Genomic DNA, 19,247 nt, shown 5'->3' on the forward strand with positions numbered 1-19,247 from the left:
GGCACTGTGGCAGATACGGAGAGAGACAAGAGGCAGTCCTTTTCATTAAGAAGCTTATGTGGAGTGTCTTTCCCTGTCCTGGGTCACCAATCAACAAGCATTTATTAAAAACCTTCCAAGATCAGGTCACAGGCACTGGGTAAAGCCATCTGCCCCTGCTTCAGGTAGGAGACTGTAGCCAAGGGTGTAGAGTTGACGTGTGCTCAGAATTTTGTTGCAGTGTTTCTGTTTCTTTTTTACTTTTTAAAGAATTAAATATTCCAACCAGCCTATAAATGCTCCCCACTTGGACAAGCTTTGACTGTCTTAATGCTATAACCAGTTGATTAGTGGCACAGGCTGCTGTCTTTACGTAGTCAACTTTTCCTTCCCACTCAATTGTTGATTCATTGACAACTGAGAAGGAAAAGTCTGGCTTTTCATTTTGTCCCTGGTATCATGTGATAGTGGAGCTGCCAGCCCTGACCCAATCATACCCTTCTCCTCTAGGTGTTCTCTAATCTGCAGCCCCTTCATGTTCATCTGTTTCCAGTGGTTTGTCCTGATTTCATTTGTTTGCTTAAGTATTTCCTATGGCTGTTTGGCTGCAGTTTAGCAAGAAGTAATGTAGGCATGGGGAAGCTACAAGAGAGGAGGAGTTTTGTGGCCAGGATTTCAGCCACCCATCAGCGGATCAAGGGGCACAGGGAGGCAGTGCTGAAGCCCAAAGGGGGTGACAACAAACCCCTCCCTCTACAGCATGGGAAATGGGCCTGATTAAGCCAAGTGGGATAGGCAAGGTGCTGAAAGGTTGAAGTGGATTATGGAAGGGGACACAGGACTCTCACCTTCTTATGAGTAGTAGTTATGTGGGAGCATATGCCGAACCCAGCAAAATGTGCCAAGAATCCCGGGGGGGGGGCTTTGAAGGCACCATGAATGACGATGAGGCTGAATAAAATCCAGGTTTTAGAAACATGAGGAAGAAGTGACAGCAGGAGATGCCATTCCTTGCTGGTTTTTAAGGCCACTTGGATTAGAAATCCATGCAGAGAAGCTGTCTGGGGTGGAAATAACATTGGGACCCATGTGACCTTAGGCCGTTGACTTGATCTGTCTGGGCTTCCATCTCCTTATTTGTAAAAGGAGGTTGGATGAGATAATCATAGATCGTAGGATCCTTAGAACTGTAAGGTACCTTAGAGATTTATTTTCAGGTCTGATCTCATTTCCCCTACTCTCCCCACTCCCCTCATCTGATTTCTGACATTTTAGGATTTGAAATGAGGCACGTTTTCAGTGGGAGTGGGAGTGTGAACTGTGTGTGCGAGTATTTGCACGTCTGTGCTAAGGTTCTCTAACTCTTTTCTTCCCCTGCCAAACCAAGAGAACGTCATAGGCTTGGAAGGTCACTGGAGAGCGTTGCTAGGCTGTGCCCCACAGAGAGAAGTCTGGAGAATGCCATTGGAAAGGGAGTCAGGTTATTCTCAGCCCTCTAGGCTTTGCTTTAGAGGAGACGATTTCATAAGCAAGAACATGAACGATTCCGATGGTAAATGACGCTCTAACCAAGCACAGAGTCTGCTCAGACCTTGACCAGGGGCCAGCCACTGGCAGCAGAATGGTCTCTTTCCCTTTCTGGCCAAGGCCCCATTTTGAATTCTACAAAGTATCAGTCTCTTCTGAGCCCCCTAACGAACAGATTGGAGCGTAGAGAAGAGTTCTGTCTGGCCCATGAACATTTCAGATTCTCTCCCGCCATCATGGGATTTGTGCTGACCCATCTGTACTCGCTCCTTTCTCTGCCTTCTTTTTCGTGGAGCCTTGGGTAAGCAACTGGATCTTGTTTTTTCTCCTTTAAAATGAAGTAGTTGGAGTAGATGATCCCAAGGCCCTTCTGCTTTTAAAGCTGTGACCTTCATGAACATGCCTAATGTACCATAACTGTGCAAACACCTACTGTCTACGTAAGTCACACCTACTGTATAGATGAGTGCCCAGTAGCTCGGAATGACTGATATCATGTGAGTTAGGTGGCATCTATGTAAGAGTATGGGTGCATGCATGTGTAGGCAGTGTGTGCACATACACACATTCACCTTTGACAAGTGCTCTGTATTTCAACAGTCAGCTGAGAGTGAATCTCTGTGTATCCAAACTCCATTCCAGGTTCACTCCAGTTTTTATGGGGGAGACACCGGTGAAACCAAGGGTCCATGCAGCAGAGATTCCTGTTTCAATGGCTTTTTGCCATGCCCCTACCCCCGCACAGAACCCCTCCCACAAAAGGCTCCCAGATACGGGGGAGAGGGCAGTGATAGTGAGAACAGGAGAAATTTTGACTTGGCCCGGCTACACTGATGGGGAGGAGAGATGGTCCAGAAGGGATTAATATTTTGTAGGATCCAAAACGGAGCAAAGTGAAAAAGCCAGAGCTGTTAAGAGCTGCCTCCTGGCCAGGTTCTGAGTGTGCTCCATACAATCACAGCCTCCTTCCTGAAGCACTCAGGTTCTTCTCTAAACCTGCCCACCCCATGACTTGTTCAGCCTGAGGTTTCGGGGTCTGAGGTTTCGACTCGGGATAGAAAGCTACTTTGTTTTTTCCCCCCAAAGGTCTATTTTCACTCTTGGAAAAGAGATTGCTGTCTTTGGTTTTGTAAAGTGGTGGATGGGTCGCAGGAAAGGGAATGCTAACAGACAGTTCAACTTGAGAAACATTGATTAATAGATTACTATGTACAGTGCATTGGACTGGGAATAAAACGATGTAAATAAGAGATTTAAAACTAGTCCCTACCCTTCAGAAGCTATAATGACAATGATGGTGATACTAGCCAGCATTTATACAGAGCTCTGAGGTTTGCAAAATGCTTTACAAATATTGTCTTAGTTTCTCCTCCCAACACCCCTGGGAGGTAGGTGCAAGTATAATCTCCATGTTACAGATGAGGAAATGGAGACTTACAAAGATCAAGTGACTTACTCAGGGTCACACAGCTCCTAAGTGTCTAAGGCAGGATTTGAACTGAGGTCTTCCTTGATGCCATGTGGACCCTCCTATCCACTGTGCTTCCTTCTTGCCTTTGGCCAGACCTGAGAGCCAGAGCCAAACCAGCCATCTTCTATCCTAATTTCTTGTGAAGTACATCATGTGTCAGCTTGGATGGGAATCAGGTTCATTTCAGGTAGTTTCTTTTGAGGGGGAGGAGGGGAGAACGAATGACTAGCTGCCAGCAGTTTAGCAGGTCAACTAAACTTTGGTCCTTTCTTGCCTTGTGTCCATAGAACCGCCCCTCAGTGATCACCTGTGCCTCTGCAAGCAATCGTAACTGCAATCTCTCTCACTGTCCCATTGCCCACAGTGGGTGCGTCTCATCTACGCCGGCAAACTACAGGCGGCCCCCAAGTAGTAAGTGAACTCTTGTCTTCCTCCCCCTTCACTTTCAAAGAAAAACAGATCGTGGGGAAACCCTGTTGGTTCAAAAAGTGCTGTTAACTTTGTTTATAAATTGTAACTCTTAAAAAAAGTTTTTAAAAATTTGTTAGTCACCACTCCCTTTGCTGCGCAGACCAGGAATAATTTGAATAGATGACAAGAAACCTCCTTCATCTTTCATCACCACTGAGTATTTATTTCATGTTTTTCATATTTCTATTCCAAAAAAAAATTATTGATATTTTGTTTTGACACAACAGACACTTCCCAACGAACCTTCCCACTCAGTACATCCTCTGAGACCCAGTGTGGAACACTGCCTAATCTGGGGGTTGGGACTGAGATTTGTCACTCGTCACGTCTATGGATTACCAACTTTTAATAGAAGGGCTATCTGTGTGCCTTAATGAAAGGAGTGGTCTCAACATTGTGTGTTCTACTCCCCATGGATGTTTTGCCAACAAGTTTTCGGAGTACATCCAGTGTGCATGGCTTTAGTGGACTTCAAGCTAATTGGAAAGCTAGGGTGTAGGCACATGGGACAATTAATAGGTGACAGAAGATAGGAAGCATGAGATGTTCAGTTATGTGGTACAGGACATAAGTACTGTGGTCGTTCAGAGGAAGAGGGTGGGGGAAGATGAGGAGGGAGATAAGCAGTATGGGGCATGTAGTCCTGTCCTGAAATGTTATAGTCTGATCCAGGAGGCAATAGAAGTACATGAAAGAGAGGTTACTGAAGTGCCAGATGGAGGCTAAGAGATTTTAGAAGTTCTAGGGGCCAGGACTCCCTATGGGCTGGGGTTATTAAGGATGGCAAACTCTGGTCTTTTTCTTGTGTTTTGGACTCCTCCTTCCGTGGAGGAGACTTTGGGGTTAATTTGCCATTACCTGAAGGTCAGCTTGGTAAAAGAGTCTGACCTTGCAGTAGGCAGGTGAAGGCCAGAGTTCCTGTTTAATGACGAGGAGGAAATGTGGGTTGTGGGACATGGGGTATGGTGTGTGCTCCTCAGCTGGGCTCTCTGGAATTAGCGTGGAGGTGTTCTGAACATTCTACCTGCCTTCCTTCTAGCTACCACTACCTGTGACCCCGTGGTAGAAGAACACTTCCGTCGGAGCCTCGGCAAGAACTACAAGGAACCGGAGCCCGTGGCAAACTCTGTGTCCATCACGGGGTCAGTGGACGACCACTTTGCCACAGCACTGGGCGACACGTGGTTGCAGATCAAGGCTGCCAAGGATGGAGCTTCCAGCAGTCCTGAGTCAGCTTCCAGGAGGGGGCAGCCATCCAGCCCGAATTCCCACATGGTCAATCACAATCACTCCCCCTCCGTTGTCTCATGAAGAGAGGACCACCAACACCTCCTCTGTTGGAGAACAAGTGAATCTGCATGGTTTGCCTGAGCTTTGAACCGTCATGCTTAAATGGAAAATAGTGTGGGGGTGGGGGTAGGTGATGGGGTGGGGGTGGGAAAAGGTTAGTTTGCAACGTCTTTTTTTTTTTATTCGCTTGGTATTTGTACAAGGGTGCCCTCGAACATGATAGCAGGAACTATGTGTGAAACATCTGTGTAATGTAGCATCCTTACTTCCTGCCTCAGTTACCAAAGAAACCTCTGATGCAGGTCTGCTGACCCTCTTAACAGAACCGAAATCTGCAATGCGCACGCGCGGCTCGCTAGCTGGCTTGCTCACTCAAAGCCATTACAACAGGTGGTTGACCCAGAATGCTTTGTGCTTTCAATTAGCTCCTTGAGACGAGACTCGTTGTGGTTCGCTCCCATTGCTTTTCATTTTTCGTTCAGTCATTTTGTATGTATATACTTGAAAAGAATTGTCACGTATGATTTGCACTATTGGAGGAGGATTAGTTGCTTTGCAACTTCTTTAGGCAAGATGCTAGTATTTTGAGGGCAAACTGCTGAAAAAAAGGGTTTAAGAATGACATTTCTGTCCATTTATATGTGTGTATTTTTTTTTTTAACAAAACCGCTTGGAAGGGGAAGTCTCATACAGGTTATAGGTCTTTCTCTCTTTAGATTTCAGGTGCTTGGTGCTTGCAACTGGACTGCATTACTCGACCGAACACGGGCATTTTATTTTTTTTCTAAACACTGCAGTTTGTTAGAATAGAGCTGAGGTTGGTGGGTTCAATAGTGCTTTAAAAGATGCATGTTTTATGAGAAAAAAAATAGCTGGTATCTATTAATGTATAGACAGTTTTAAAACCATAATACTTAACTAGCTTCTGTTCAGAATTAGTTTATTTTTGTCAGTTACAGTCCTAGGTATACTCACTGCTGGTACAGTTGTACGCTAAGATTTTTGTATTTGGTATTCACTTTACTCACAGCTGGCACCAGGCCTCCTGAGCAAAGCCGTTCGTTCAGTAGGTGATCGTCCGTGTTACAGGATGACCTAGGGTTGCCCGGGCCTGACTCCATCGTTTATTTGTGCATCACTCTGTGCTTTCAACAGATTTGCTTCCTGAGGCTTCAGGATTTGTCCTCTAACTCCCCTAGATGCAGAAACTGCTCCTTCAACTCTATTGGCTGAACAACAGATTACGGACAATCTGTGAAGTGATGTTTTTAATGCTTACTCGTAAGCCTGGGCCAAGGCAGTGTACATTCCTCCATTAGAAGACTTTATACAGTTATTACTGCATTTATTATCATTTGCTATATTAATAGCTACTAACTAGAAATTAGGTAAAGAGGAAAGCATGGTAAACAACACGGCTGTGGAGTACAGCAGCTTCTCTTTATTTTGTTTTATTATTATTAAATAAGACACCTCCCCCTTCTCCCTCGTCCCCTCCCCATACTACATTCCAGCCTCCCCCCAGTGCAGTTACATCAAGAACTTTGGATGCTGGGTCACCTGGCCAGACCCAGGGCCTCTAGGAAATTGCTGCTGAGTTGGATGGTCACAGCGCAATCCAGGGCCATTCTCACTTGTTTTCAGTTTGAGAAGCTTGAAGCTGAGCTGTTGAATTTGGAAAAGGCGCAGGGTGGGATGATAAGAGGCTTGGCTCTCATGTGTATTTATATAGGGTGGCTGCTGAGGTGGGGTCTTTTTGTTGTTACATTGCTGGGTTTTGTTTTTTTAAAGAGAAAGTCTCTCTCTCTGCACCCTCCCCTCTTCCCCCCCCCCCCCCCCCATACATTTCACTACCATCTTACTGGTAGTCAATGCTTCCTTGCTTTGGCATTCAGGCCCCTGCTCTCTATAGGAAAACCGTTTGAGAATACTTTTTTTTTATATAGGGAACTTTTAAGACCATCATTACGCTGTGCGTAAAGAATGTACAGAGAAATTTGTAGGTATTTTTTGAGGAACAATTAATTTGTTAATGATATGTAGCTATTTAATTTTTCCCGTTCCTATTATCATTTTGTTTGTTTGGAGAAAAAAGTGATTTTTTTTGTGTTTAGAGTTGTAAACGTGCAGGAACACAGCTATTCTAGGAGAACACTGCATTCGCGTTACTAGCCACTAGTTTGTTATCGCTACAGGCTACTGAGTGTTGTAACAGGAAAACACTAACACTGTGGATGGACTCTGTGGACAGTGGGACTCCTAACGACATTTCTTGACCGACGTGGTGAAGACGGTCCTCATTCTATCTGTTGGGGAACAGTGTCAGTAATGGCTGGGTCCCCGGGGGTGCTGACTTATCTGGGATAGGTCAAGATAGAGGTGGGTGGGATGGGACGGATTGAATGGGATTGGACGTGCCCCAGCCCCGGTGCTCTGACCCGAGGGAGCTTGGCTAGAGGGCAACCAAACATTTCACGGGGAAGGAATGAGCTCCCTGATCTAAAAAAAAGCACAGTGAAGTTTCTTCACCAAGCTGAGCTATCTGCAGAACCATTCTCTCCATGTTTGTAAATCTGTAATATACCATTCTCTGTGGCCTGTTTCACCTGGACGAAGAAGAAAAAAAAGGTTTGGCAGGCCATCTTTTTTTGTACTTAAAAGTAGCCTTAAAGAACAATAAAGTGCTCTTAAAACCACACGCTTGTTTCTGACCCTTCTTGCTTGAAGTCGCTGCTGGGGTCAGGGAGAGATGATGGGGCTGCCGGGGTGGGCAAGGGTACATCTCTCGCTGGGGGGAAGGCTGCCTGAGAGTCTGGATGTGTCAATGCAGCCCTTGCTCTGATAGCTACTGTAGTTGCCATGTAGAAGAGCTGGCCCACAGCAAGGCTCTGCTTCCTAGAGAGGGCACGCCCCACCCTTCAGGCTTGGAACCCCCGTTGCATTTTATACCCTAGGTAGCTGTCTGAGGCTAGGTAGGGTACTGTTCAATCAAATGAGGTAACCTCTATCCTTTGCAAACCTCAAAGTGCTGTAGAAATGCTAGCAGCTCCTAGGACTATTGAGCAGGTGGGCGGTGCAGGGGAGAGAATGCTGGGCCTGGAGTCAGGAAGAACTGAGTACAGATGCAGCCTCAGACACTTACTAGCTGTGTGACCCTGGGCAAGTCACTTAACCCTGTTTGCCTCAACTTCCTCCTCTATGCAGTGAGCTGGAGAAGGAAATGGCAAACCACTCCAGTGTATCTGCTGAGAAAACCCCAAATAGGATCACAGAGTCAGACACGACCAAAACAACGCAACAACTGCTCCTAGTTAACTATAAGAAGCAGAGCCTCCAGAGGATCTTAACCTGGGGTCCATGAACTTGGTTGTTTTTTTTTTTTTTAAGTTTTGATAGCTTTCTTTCAATAGAATTGGTTTCCTTTTTATGCATCCTCACTCAGACTTCAAAAACCTTGCGCTTATGGCCCAAACCAAAGGCTTGGGAGGGAGACTCGGGGCATTTATTTACTAGACACTCAGCACATGCCAAGTGCTGGGCTAAGTGATGGATCCACAGATAGAGTACAGAAGAACTTCTGTTGGCTGTACAACCATGCTAACGGTTTCCCAGGTATGATTGTTCTTGTCTCAGGCATGATGGCAGCAGGCATCAGTGTCCTGACTCTTTTCTCCTCTAAAAAGAATTCTGATGCTTTGTTTTGATGTATCAGTCACTTTGCAGTAACCAATAGGATCTTCCCATTAAAAAAAAAAGCAAAGCCAATCTGTTAAGCAAAACCATCTAATGTATCAGTGGCATTTAACCTGTGCTGACCTATAAGTGGTTCTGACCCCTGAGAATACTGTCTGCCGAGTGTCCCTCCCCTGGGCCTGAAGGCCAGCCTCCTCCCAATTCACATGTGCACAAACACACTGATGGTGAGGCAGGTGTGTCTGCCTAGGTCCCAGGGACCCGAGACTCCTCAGGTTGGGAGTATGGGATGGAGTTCTCAACATGAAGTGCCTAAAGAGGCTGCCATCTGAGGGTGCCAGGTGGGTCTCCCCACTAGAATGAAAGCGAGCAAAGATCAGAGCCATCTCTCAGGAAATGAAAACTTTTAAAAAAATGAAGTGACAGTGCCCTATGGGCCAGAGAAATGTGACTGAGGTTCTAGCAATGATAATATCCTGGGGCTCAGCTTGGCCCATGGCAGTCAGAGGGCCAAGTCTGGACAGGATCAGCTGGGTCATCCAGGGGCCACTTCGCCAACTACAGCCTGGCTGAGCTCTGTTGACCCTGGTGGTGCGGGCCTCCTTAGGGCACATTCTCCCTTGGGGCCTCTGACTTATTACCAGGCCTCCAGCCAACCAGGAGAGTGACATTCCTTTGTCTTCCATGGGATACGCTGGGCTTCTCTGTTGACTGGCTGCTCCTCAGAGTTCCTTTGTCTCCACATTTTACCGTCTGCAGAATCATTTTCCTAAGAGTATAGTTAAACCCTGCCCGTGCCTAGATCCAAGATCACGCAGGGGACAGCTGGGCCATACAGTTGCCAAGGGTCTTTTGACCACCACCATCGTTCAAAACACTGCATGGAGGGTAGAGGGCCAGAGGGTTTCCCTGGTATGGTCCCTGAGCCACTTGTGATGTCCCGATGTCTGACAAAGCCTTGGATGTGACACACAAAGGATGATATGCACGTTATGTTGAATGGCTATCTGAACTGGACAAATGGTGAATTTGCAGTGAATATTGCAACTAATGTTTGCCAGCAGGTTAACTAATCTGTTCTGGAGTGCCTGGCTGGTGCTCGACAGAAAACAAAAGACAAGACGATCCCACCTCCCCTCCATGAGTCGTGAACGTGCTGGGTGGTGGGGTGGGCAGCCTGCTGGGCCTGGAATCAGGAAGAAGAGTTAAAAAAAACCAGACTCAAACACTTCTAGTAGTGTTACCCTGGGCAAGTCACTGCTGCCTGCCTCAGTTTCCCCAGTTGTTAAATGGGGATAATAATAGCACCTACTTCCCAGGGTGGCTGTGAGGGTCAAATGAGGTATCTGAAGAGTGCCTAGCCCTACAGCCCCCGACAGATACCAGGGCTTAATCAGTGCTTGTTTGCTTCCTTTCCTCCCACCCCTCCTTTATGGAGTCACTCCTGAAAGACATAGTTGTAACACCAGTCACATCCTGAATTCACATCTTTGCTTTCTTTGTGCTGTGGGGCTGTGATGTAGGCATGAGGGAGAATGGAGTATTTGGGGGTAGGGAGTGGGAGAGGTCTTTCTTGGAGCAGGTTGGCTTCCTGAGCCCTAAAGGATGGGCCTCATTGTTGGCCTGGGGCAGTAAGCTACACACTCCTAGCACAGTTTTACAGACCTGCGAGGAACGTTCCCATGGCTTATCACACAAGGCTCAATCCGATGACTGTCATTTGAAAACAGCCTCAAGAGGAAGCCTCCATCTTGTATTTGTATCAGCCCAATTCCTTTATATACCCTGGCAGAGTTCCCTGGCTGGCACCACGGGCCGGCATTATCTGAACTGCTTTTTGCCAAGACAAAGGCTAACCTTTATGGCTGACCTCATCAGGATTCATCACAAGAGTCTCCTTTGAGCAGAAATCCACCATGTCTGGGGCCTGGGAACTTTCTGGGACTTTCCTTTTTCCCCTTCCTGGTCCTTTGCCACTGTCTGCTCTTTGCTTGCAGGGGCACACCCTCAGAAGTGGGCTCACTGGCCTCATCCCAGGGGTCATCCAGGCCAACCAAAAACACCACAAATTCATATGGTGAGGAGGGGGGCCCATTTCAGGGGCATCTAATCCTTCTGAAGCAGCCATCTTAACCAAGAAATGGCTTCTTAAGAACGTGTGATGTTGCAGCTCCTGGCCGGGACAGGCTGCAAACATGGAGCCAGGAGATGGAAGGGGAACTGGGGAGCTATGGCAGGAGAATCTCCACTCCCCCTACAGAAGGTGAAGGTATGTGGAGGTGCATCTGTGGATTGAAAAAGGAGGGGTAGGTAGGTGGTGACTTAGAACCTAGGGGGCTGAGCCACAAAAGCCAGAAAGGATACATGGAAACTCAGACCACAAGAGAAGCCAAGATGGTCACAGATACTCAACTGCTAACAGCTAAAAGCAGAAAATACCAGCTGGGCCAGTGGGGGCCTCAAGTTAATCAATAAAACCAACACACACACACAGTGTTCCACTGACTTTTTAATCCCTGTTTTCACTCCATATGGCTTTCATTGCACTGGATGGCATTCCCCGGCCCTTCCCACAGGCTCCAGTCCCAAGGTCCCCTCTCTCTCCCATCCCACTCTTTACCCGTGACAGGGTAAGTTGCTTCTCTGGACAAAGGGTTAGGTGATAAAACAACCATGAGTTGACCTCCATGGAGTTCTCTCTTAATGAGTGAGCCTGCCTGCAAAGGCAGGGGCCCAAGACTTGTGAAACAGGCCCACCAGGCTCTTGAAACAAAGACTGCTGGAGCTGGCAGGGACTTCAGAACTGCATCACCAAGCCTGGCCCCTTCGTTGCACAGATTAGGAAACAGAGATGAGATGACCTGCTTGTGATCACAGAGCTTGCTGGTACGGACTGTGCTATGAAATGTCCACAGGTTCCTCTCTGGCCTTTACTGCCTTGCTATCCAGGTGGGAGAGCAGAGCAGGTCAAAGGTTTGGGACAGCACCTATGGGAACTGGCTTGTTGTTGGCAAGCTTGTAGCTGAGCCAAGCTCAAGATCCTGGCAGAAATGGCTTTCTATCCCTGTCTTTGCCCTCTTAGGGCATTGTGGGCGCTGTGCTATGTACACCAGCAGAGGTGAGAGGATAAGAAGGCCCTATTGGGGAAAGTGTTATTGCTGTGCTTCTGGTCCAGAGTGGGGTCTGAGGGACCTCTGGGAAAGGCCCATAATCTCCTTTAACATAAGCACTTGGTTTTGGGCACCTTAAGCCAACCCATGGGGTCTAGGAGAACACTAGAACTCCTGGTCCAAGGAAGAGGAAGATAGGTTGGGCTTCCCACCCTCCTCCTGGCTTGCTGACGGGGCTTCCCCACACCCAGGTATTCTAGAAAGAACAAGAGCATGGTGCGGACATTCCTTCCAGCAGGCGTCACCCTAGGTTGAAGGGACATTGGAATGGCAGGAAGCTAGCATTCTTCTTTAAATAGAGGTAACAATGCATGTGGGCAGCTCTTTCTTTTTTCCTCCAGGACGTTTCTGAGTGCTGAGAACCAGAAGCCTTCAGACCACAGGACGGGGCTGCTTTCCTACTGCAGAATAACTTCCCACCTGTGGGGGGCAATCCCTGGTAGTTTGAATATCAAATATTTGCCAAGGTTAAGGAAAAGTGGGAGCTTGAGGGAAGGGTTCAAAGCCATACAGCATGGAAATTCCACAGCGAATCAGCCTAGGACTGATGGGTAAAATAAGCAGAAAAAGGGAAAGTGCCTGTTACGTAGGTAGGTACGTGACCCATGAGTCACAGTGCAGAATGTATACGATGAGCAAGCATGGTCTACACAACCCCATCTCCAAAGGAAGTGTAGACGTGGAGGCGGAGAGAATGATAGCTCCCAGAGTAGTTAGTCTGGCTTTCGGCCCCAAGGGCGAATCGGCTCCCAGACGCCAGCTGGGGCTGGGTGAGGAGCAGGCCAAGCTGGGAGATGGTGGCTGGTCACCTGCAGCCTGGGGCCACCAGGAATCTGTGCCTGCTTCAGATGGTATCATCGTCGCTCATGTCCCAGATCTGCATGGAGAAGACAGCAGTGAAGTGTTACTCAAGGTGGTGGAAACCCCTGTGTTCTGATTTAATTCAACAAGCAACAGTCTCTTTAGAAAAAAGGTTAGCCTGAACAGGTCATAAAAACACAGGGCATAGAAAAGGCGCTGTACAGCACTACACTGAACAGGGGCCAAGGAGGTGGCTGGGGGACTTAACGGAGCACCTCATTTCATATTACTTCCCTTCATGCATTCTCCATTCTAGTCTAACTGGCCTGCTCCCTGTTTCCTGTACAGGACTTAATATCTCCTGCCCCGAAAACCACCACACAGTTAACATCTGGAATGTACTCCCATCCTCACCTGCCCCACAGAGAGTCGACGCTGGGGTGCCCTGATCTCCTCTGTCCAACCTTTCCTGACTCCCACAGGCCTTGGTGCTTTCTCCCTCTTGAAATTACTTTATATCCACTATCTTTGTTCATATTGTATTCTTCCCCCCGGTGGTAGAAGGTAGTGAGTTCCTTGAAGGCAAGGACAGTATGATTTTAAGCTCTGGAACCCCAGCACCTAGTACATATTAGGTTCTTAATAAATGCTTGCTGAATTTAGCAGGGCCTCCTGGTACAATGGAAGGAACAATGACCTGGGGTCAGAAGACCAGGGCTTGGAGTTCCCGGGCCAGGCTGACACTCGGGAGCTCCATGGCCAAAGCGGAGTCACTGACTCTCAGCCTCAGTCTCCTCACCTATGAAGTCGTGAGAATACAAATTTTCACTGCCTGTGGTCAGTGAGGAAGTGCTTTGTAAACTATGAAGTCAGAAAGTGAACTATATCATTCTAGACTGGAAAGAAGACATCGACAGATTGAATACAGTATTTACTGAGCAGAGGAATTAGCTCAATCGTTAGACCTGAGCAATAGTACCAAGAAGTCATCAATTTTCATTGGAGACAGCTGAAGACAGATTACAGCCCCGCCCCCCAACCTACAAGTGGGGGAGGGCAGCTGGGGGTGCCATAGTACACAGAGTGTTGGGCCCGGAGTCAGACTGAGGTCAAATTCAGCCTCCGATGCTCATTAGCTGTATGAGCCTGGTCAAGTCACTTAACCTGTTTGCCTCAATCCACAGGAGAAGGAAATGGCAAACCACTCCAGTATCTCTGCCAAAAAAAGCCCTACGGCGTCATGAAGAGTTGGATGTGATGGAGCAGCAAGAAGGGGTTAGGCAAGCTGTGGACAGACCAAGGAATCTGAGAGTTAGAACCAGAAGTGTCTGTGAAGCTGGAGGTGCTGGAGGCGAGAGAAGGTACAAGTTTTCTTAAGAAGAAAACAGAAGCAAAGACATCCTTATGGAAGGGATCTTTTCAGCTCCATCTCTTTTCAGGTCCTTATTTTACAAGGTGAGAAAAGGGGGGCCTGCCCGGTCAATGAGTGACCCATCTGTGAGAAACCCTGGATCTCTGCTCTCCCACTCCATGGTCTTCCCATTGCATGGACTTGGCTATTTTCCTTTTGACTTGGGTCTCCACTGGATCTCGACTTGCTTGTACAACATTTTGAAGTATTCTGTGGATTACGGTGTCACATCTAGATGGTGCGTCTTCTTTCCATCCTTCTGGCTACAATCTACCCACACACCACCTTGGGTGGTCATATGTGTCTTCTATGCTATTTCTTATGCCCAGATCATCGTTGGAAATGAGCCATAACCTACCAACACCCACCACATTCGGATGTATCATTAGCCAAAGGAGACACATTTCTTGGGTTCAGTGAGGTAAGTTTCCATGTTATGAGAAAAGTTGGGATAATCTTCTCCCAAGGATGTTATATTGTCGGGGGAATTTAGGATTTGAGCAGTGTGCCGGATTGGATGACCTCTAAGGTCCTTTTTAGCTCAAGATTCTATAAATGTAGTAATTAAAGATTGTTAATAATAATAAAAATACTGTTACTTCAATCATATTAGAAAAGATATTTATTATTGATGTACTGACTATAATATGATATATCGAATGATCTCCATTTTCTACATCTGAAGAGTCTATGCACTATGCTCCAAGATTCCATTCCTCTACTAGCCCAAGGAATGTTAGCTTTTGGTCATTCCTCCTTGTTGACCCCTTCCTCAGTTACCCTAGCCACACTGCTGAGCACACCCACTGTGGGAATTAGATTAATGTTAACTGGGAAATATTTAACAAAATAAATATATAATGACTCATAGATAGTATTTGAATTTAATCAACATGGGGCCCGCAGGACTCCTTCTGTAAGGATTAGTGGCTTCAAGCTTGATACCGCTGCTTCCTCCTGTCTACTCTCGGCTCCCTTGACTTCTCAGACACAGCCGCCTTCTGCTTCTCCTTCGTGTCTGACTCTTCCTCATTCTCCTTTGCTTGACCATCACCATCCATCCTCCTTCGTGGTTCCCCAGCACTCTAGCCTGCTTTTTTCTCTTCTCTTTTTATATTCTCTTCTCAGGTAGCTTCACCATCTCATCTAAGGTCAGTTATCATCCATGTGTTGATGAGTACAAAATTGATGTATTGACTTCTAACTTCTCTCTTGAGCTCCAGTGGGATGAAATACCTGCTTGACAGCTAGTCTTGGACGTCCCACCAACATGTCAAAAATGGTGCGTCCCCCTAAATCTTGGCTTCCTCCAAACTTCTCTTTTTCTGCCGCGTGATCATCTTCCCTGTGAACCAGTCTCATGACCTCAGCATTAGCCTTGACCCTTCTTCTTCCTCACTCCCCCACTCCAGTCAATTGTCAATCTACCAATGCTGCTTCTGCATCATCTCCATCCATGCCCTCTTGTCCAATCACAGTCCTCACTTTAATTTGAGCACTAGTCATTTCTTACCTTAATTATTTTAATAGTCTCCTGACTGGTTTTCTTGCCTCCATTCTTTCCCTTTTTCAATCCATATTCTAGACAGCTATCAAATAATCCCCCATAATTGTAGGTCTGATAAAGTCTCTGCTGCTCAAAAAAAGTTCAGTGGAAACCTTCAGTCTAGAAAATCAAGACCCTCCCTAGTCTGGTTCAAATCTACCTTTCCACACTTATTTTGTATTAGGCCTGGTCACAAGCTCTAGGTGCTGGCCAAGCTGGACAACATGCTGCCCCCTGACCTCACCTCCTACTCCCAAACATTATTTTTTTTTGGAGGGGAGAAGGCAAGGCAATTGGGGTTAAGTGACTTGCCCAAGGTCATACAGCTAGTAAACATGTCAAATGTCAAAGGCTGGATTTGAACTCAGATCCTCCTGACTCTAGGGCTGGTGCTCTATTCACTACACCAGCTTGCTGCCCCTCCTACTCCCAAACATCTTCACAAGACTTAACCATGCCTGTAATGAATTCCTTCCTAATCTCCACCTCTCATGGTCTTGACCATCCTGCAAGGTTCTGCTCTGGTGCCATCTCTCTGGCAAAGGCTTCTTTGGTCCCGTTCGCTAGTGCTCTTTCTCACTTTGGATCGCCTCACATTTACATCTCCCTGTACCTGTTCTATCCTACTGAAAGACAGGCGCTCCTTGAGAACAGGGATGGTTTAATTAGTGCTGACATAGCATGGGACATTATACAGAACAGGTGTTTAAGAAATGTTTGCTTAATCGAGTTCAGCTAAGGGGAGAGAGAGAGGTTAGCTCACTTGGGCACTTAATTTATTCAGCTAACAACTCTCACAGAATCACCATTTTTTATTTCCAATAAAAACATGGTTTAAGATTAAACATCCACTGTGTGTCTAGCAGTATGGCGGCTGTTTTGAGGGAAACAGAGGGAGAAGACATGATCTTCCTTCAGAAAGTTTCCACTTTGGGGAATTGTGTTAGAAAGACATACAAATGGAAACAAATAATATCACTAAATAGAAGCATGGGAGTGGGGCCAAGTTAAGGCAGAATGTTCATCACTTGACTGGTGAGAGCGGGTGCCTCAGACTGCGGCTGTTCAGGGGCAGGTGCAGGAGATCTCCTTCTTCTTTACCCTTTTCTGCCCCAGCATCTCCTGCTACTTTTTCTACCCCAGCTCACCGCAACAAAAGGTCTTTGGTTGGACTGAGTGGAGCAGGACTAGGGGTAGAGCTGTGATTGCATGATTATCTTCCCTTTGGGTCCAGGGCCTCAGATACCAAGCCTTGCCCCTCTTGGGCACTACTCAAGACCACAGCCTAAGACTTCAGGACCTCATCCCTGAAGAGGGCTTTTGATACCAGTCCTCATGTTTGGATTCACTCACAAGAAAGTCTTCTGATTGTGTATACTTATCTGAATACAGAAAAGGAAGGTGAAGATTTTGAGTGATACTGCCTCAGAAAAAGGTAAGAAACTGTGCAAAGATAAATATGCTTCCAGAAAGCTTGGATTTAAGCCAGCTCATCCCAAGAACATTTCTCGGACAACAAAGAAATGAAACACAGATCTGTCAGCATTTCTATTTTTAAAAAATTGCTCCTTATTAACAATGGGACTACCATATTTGGTCTCATACATTTGAATCCCAGAGGTGCTTCATGAGGAAATGGAAGGCAGAGCTGCCAGGCCAGATTAAGATCAGAAAAAGGAAATCCATGTTGAGGGTGATAAAATATTGAAGACATTAAGGGATCAATTCTCAAGATAGGTGAGATCAGGTTAGATAATAAGTTGGGGGAAAAAAATCACAGAAGGCTTTACTACCAAGTAGAGGCAACTGACTCATGCCCTCACTTTTTTTTCTCTCTCTAGAATCTTTGAGAATTTCATGGGTATATGTATTTCTAATGGGCTTTGCTTTTCTTGCCTTCTCACTGGGTAGAGGAAGGAGAGAGGGAGAGAGAGGAGGTAAAAAGGAAAGAGAGAAAATAAAATTGGATTAAAAAAAAGACTGATCTACACAGATACTTAAGAAATATAAGAAGGAAACAGGCAGGCTTTCACAAAGGACATTCTACAGCAAACTATATTTTCATAGTCACAACATTGAATAAAAGATTCAGAAAGTCCACAACACCACTTTTTCTCATTTGCTGATTAGAACAGAATATCCGATCCAGTGATGTAAAGTGAGGCCCTCACATCATTACTCCAACAAAGGCTCTCCAATACATGTTAAGATTCTACAAGGTTCCTTGATAACGTGTGACTTTGTTCTATCATACTCTAAACATCACGGCATATCAACATGCCTTAGCAAGTGAGACACAAAACTGGGAGAAAGTGACTGCCTCTATTAGGAATGCCATCCAGCACAATGGAAGCACAATTCCTCATGGCTAGAGAGGTCTCCTCCAAGGGTGCCACTGGCAGGTGACACTGTGATGGTTATATTAAGGAGCATCTAAATCAAATGCACACTCACTCAACAGAGTGACCAAGCAATCCACAGAGAGGGGAATAACGCATGTAATGAAGTGGGAATTTGGAGCCAGAGAACCTGAAACCCAGGTCTTGACACTTACTCCTTGGTGAATCTGGGCAAGCCATTTTAACTTCTCTGAGCCTCAGTTTGCTCATCTGTAAATTGAAGGGGTCAGACTAGATGACCTCCAGGTCCCTTTCGATGCTAAATCTGTGATCCATGAATGCTTAATGTCCAGACCATGATGGAGAGTTGAATGCATAAGGCTCTCGGCCAGTCCATCACCACATATGTTTTGGAAACATTGCTCCTCAACAACGAATTGAGCTCAAAATGAAACAGGAGGAAGAGTCAACTGGATGGCATTTTGGGAAAGGGCCCTGGCACTTTCAATGTTCCCAAATTGCTCTTGGAAACAAAAAAAGCCATCTTTTATATATCAATATTCTTGCAAATTACAGAACAACACAATTTCCAAAGAATCATAATTATGGGTGACCTACAGATCAATGGAGAGACATAACAGTGGATGTGGCCTATCACCAACACTGACACACAGACACACCAGAAGTAGCTTTGAGTATTGCCCATGGGCCCTGGCAGTGCTAAGAGGCCTAAACAGGGTAAGGCCTCCCAAGCACTCTGCGGAGCTCCTTACAGTGGATTTATAGGAGAACCTGCCAAGGTAGAAGCTGCCCAGAGCAAGAAGGTATGACTGTTTTGGGACCCCTACCATTGGAGGGCCCCCACTGATGGAGTAACAAACTGAAACGTTTGAAATAAAAGCCATTGTTTCTTTAAATGTTTAATTTCTAACCTCCAGCTTTCTCCATGGTGACTGGGGTCAAGGATGCCTCTGAGGGACCAAAGTGGGAAGAGCCCTGGGAAGTGGGCTGTTTCTGAGCCTTTGGGAGACAGACAAACCTCGATTTCCCCTCCTGTTTAACTTTCTTCAACTCCTAGGAGTGTGCCACCAGTAGCCTGAAACAGGTCCCATCTGGAAGGGACACCTGTTTTGGTGGTGGCAGGGGTGGGGTTCCCAGTTATACTCAGATGTGGATGGCAGTCAGGGGTTAGGTTAGAGCCAGATCAGGCCCCTGATAAGCTATGCTGGTCCAGAGACATCTAGAGAAGCCCCAGGGAAATGTAAATGACATTCCCCAAAGATTCCTCAGAGCCCAGGGGTTCTTCACCTTGTCTGTGTCATGGACCCCTTGGGCAGTGTAATGAAGCCTATGGACCCTTTCTCATAATCATATTTTTAAAGTTCATAATTGAAGGCAATATGAAATTTCAGTTACAGTTTAGTTGAGAATAAAAAGGAATATTTTTTTCTCCATTCAAGTTCACAGACTACCCCCTCCCCCAGAAATTCTTCTGCAAACAGGGTCTGTGGATTCCAGATTAAGAGAACCTTCCCTAGAGTACCCCCAA

The 19,247-nt window shown here is 46.4% G+C and overlaps 2 protein-coding genes across 5 annotated transcripts in view; one reads left to right on the forward strand and one right to left on the reverse strand.

Moving 5' to 3' along the window:
- VGLL4 (vestigial like family member 4) overlaps positions 1 to 7,436 on the forward strand; it is a 99,829-nt gene extending 92,393 nt beyond the window's left edge. For both annotated transcript variants that reach the window (XM_036738538.1, XM_036738539.1), the window contains 2 exons: positions 3,265 to 3,388; positions 4,488 to 7,436. In XM_036738538.1, coding sequence (XP_036594433.1) covers positions 3,265 to 3,388; positions 4,488 to 4,759 — 396 coding nt within the window. In that variant the 3' untranslated portion in view covers positions 4,760 to 7,436. The remainder of the gene's footprint in view (positions 1 to 3,264; positions 3,389 to 4,487) is intronic.
- Positions 7,437 to 10,927: 3,491 nt separating this feature from the next.
- Positions 10,928 to 19,247, reverse strand: part of ATG7 (autophagy related 7) — a 244,062-nt gene continuing 235,742 nt past the window's right edge. For all 3 annotated transcript variants that reach the window (XM_036738091.1, XM_036738093.1, XM_036738092.1), the window contains one exon: positions 10,928 to 12,478. In XM_036738091.1, coding sequence (XP_036593986.1) covers positions 12,446 to 12,478 — 33 coding nt within the window. In that variant the 3' untranslated portion in view covers positions 10,928 to 12,445. The remainder of the gene's footprint in view (positions 12,479 to 19,247) is intronic.

This window comes from Trichosurus vulpecula, chromosome 9 (genome assembly GCF_011100635.1).
Source record: "Trichosurus vulpecula isolate mTriVul1 chromosome 9, mTriVul1.pri, whole genome shotgun sequence".
NCBI classification, from domain to species: Eukaryota; Metazoa; Chordata; class Mammalia; order Diprotodontia; family Phalangeridae; genus Trichosurus; species Trichosurus vulpecula.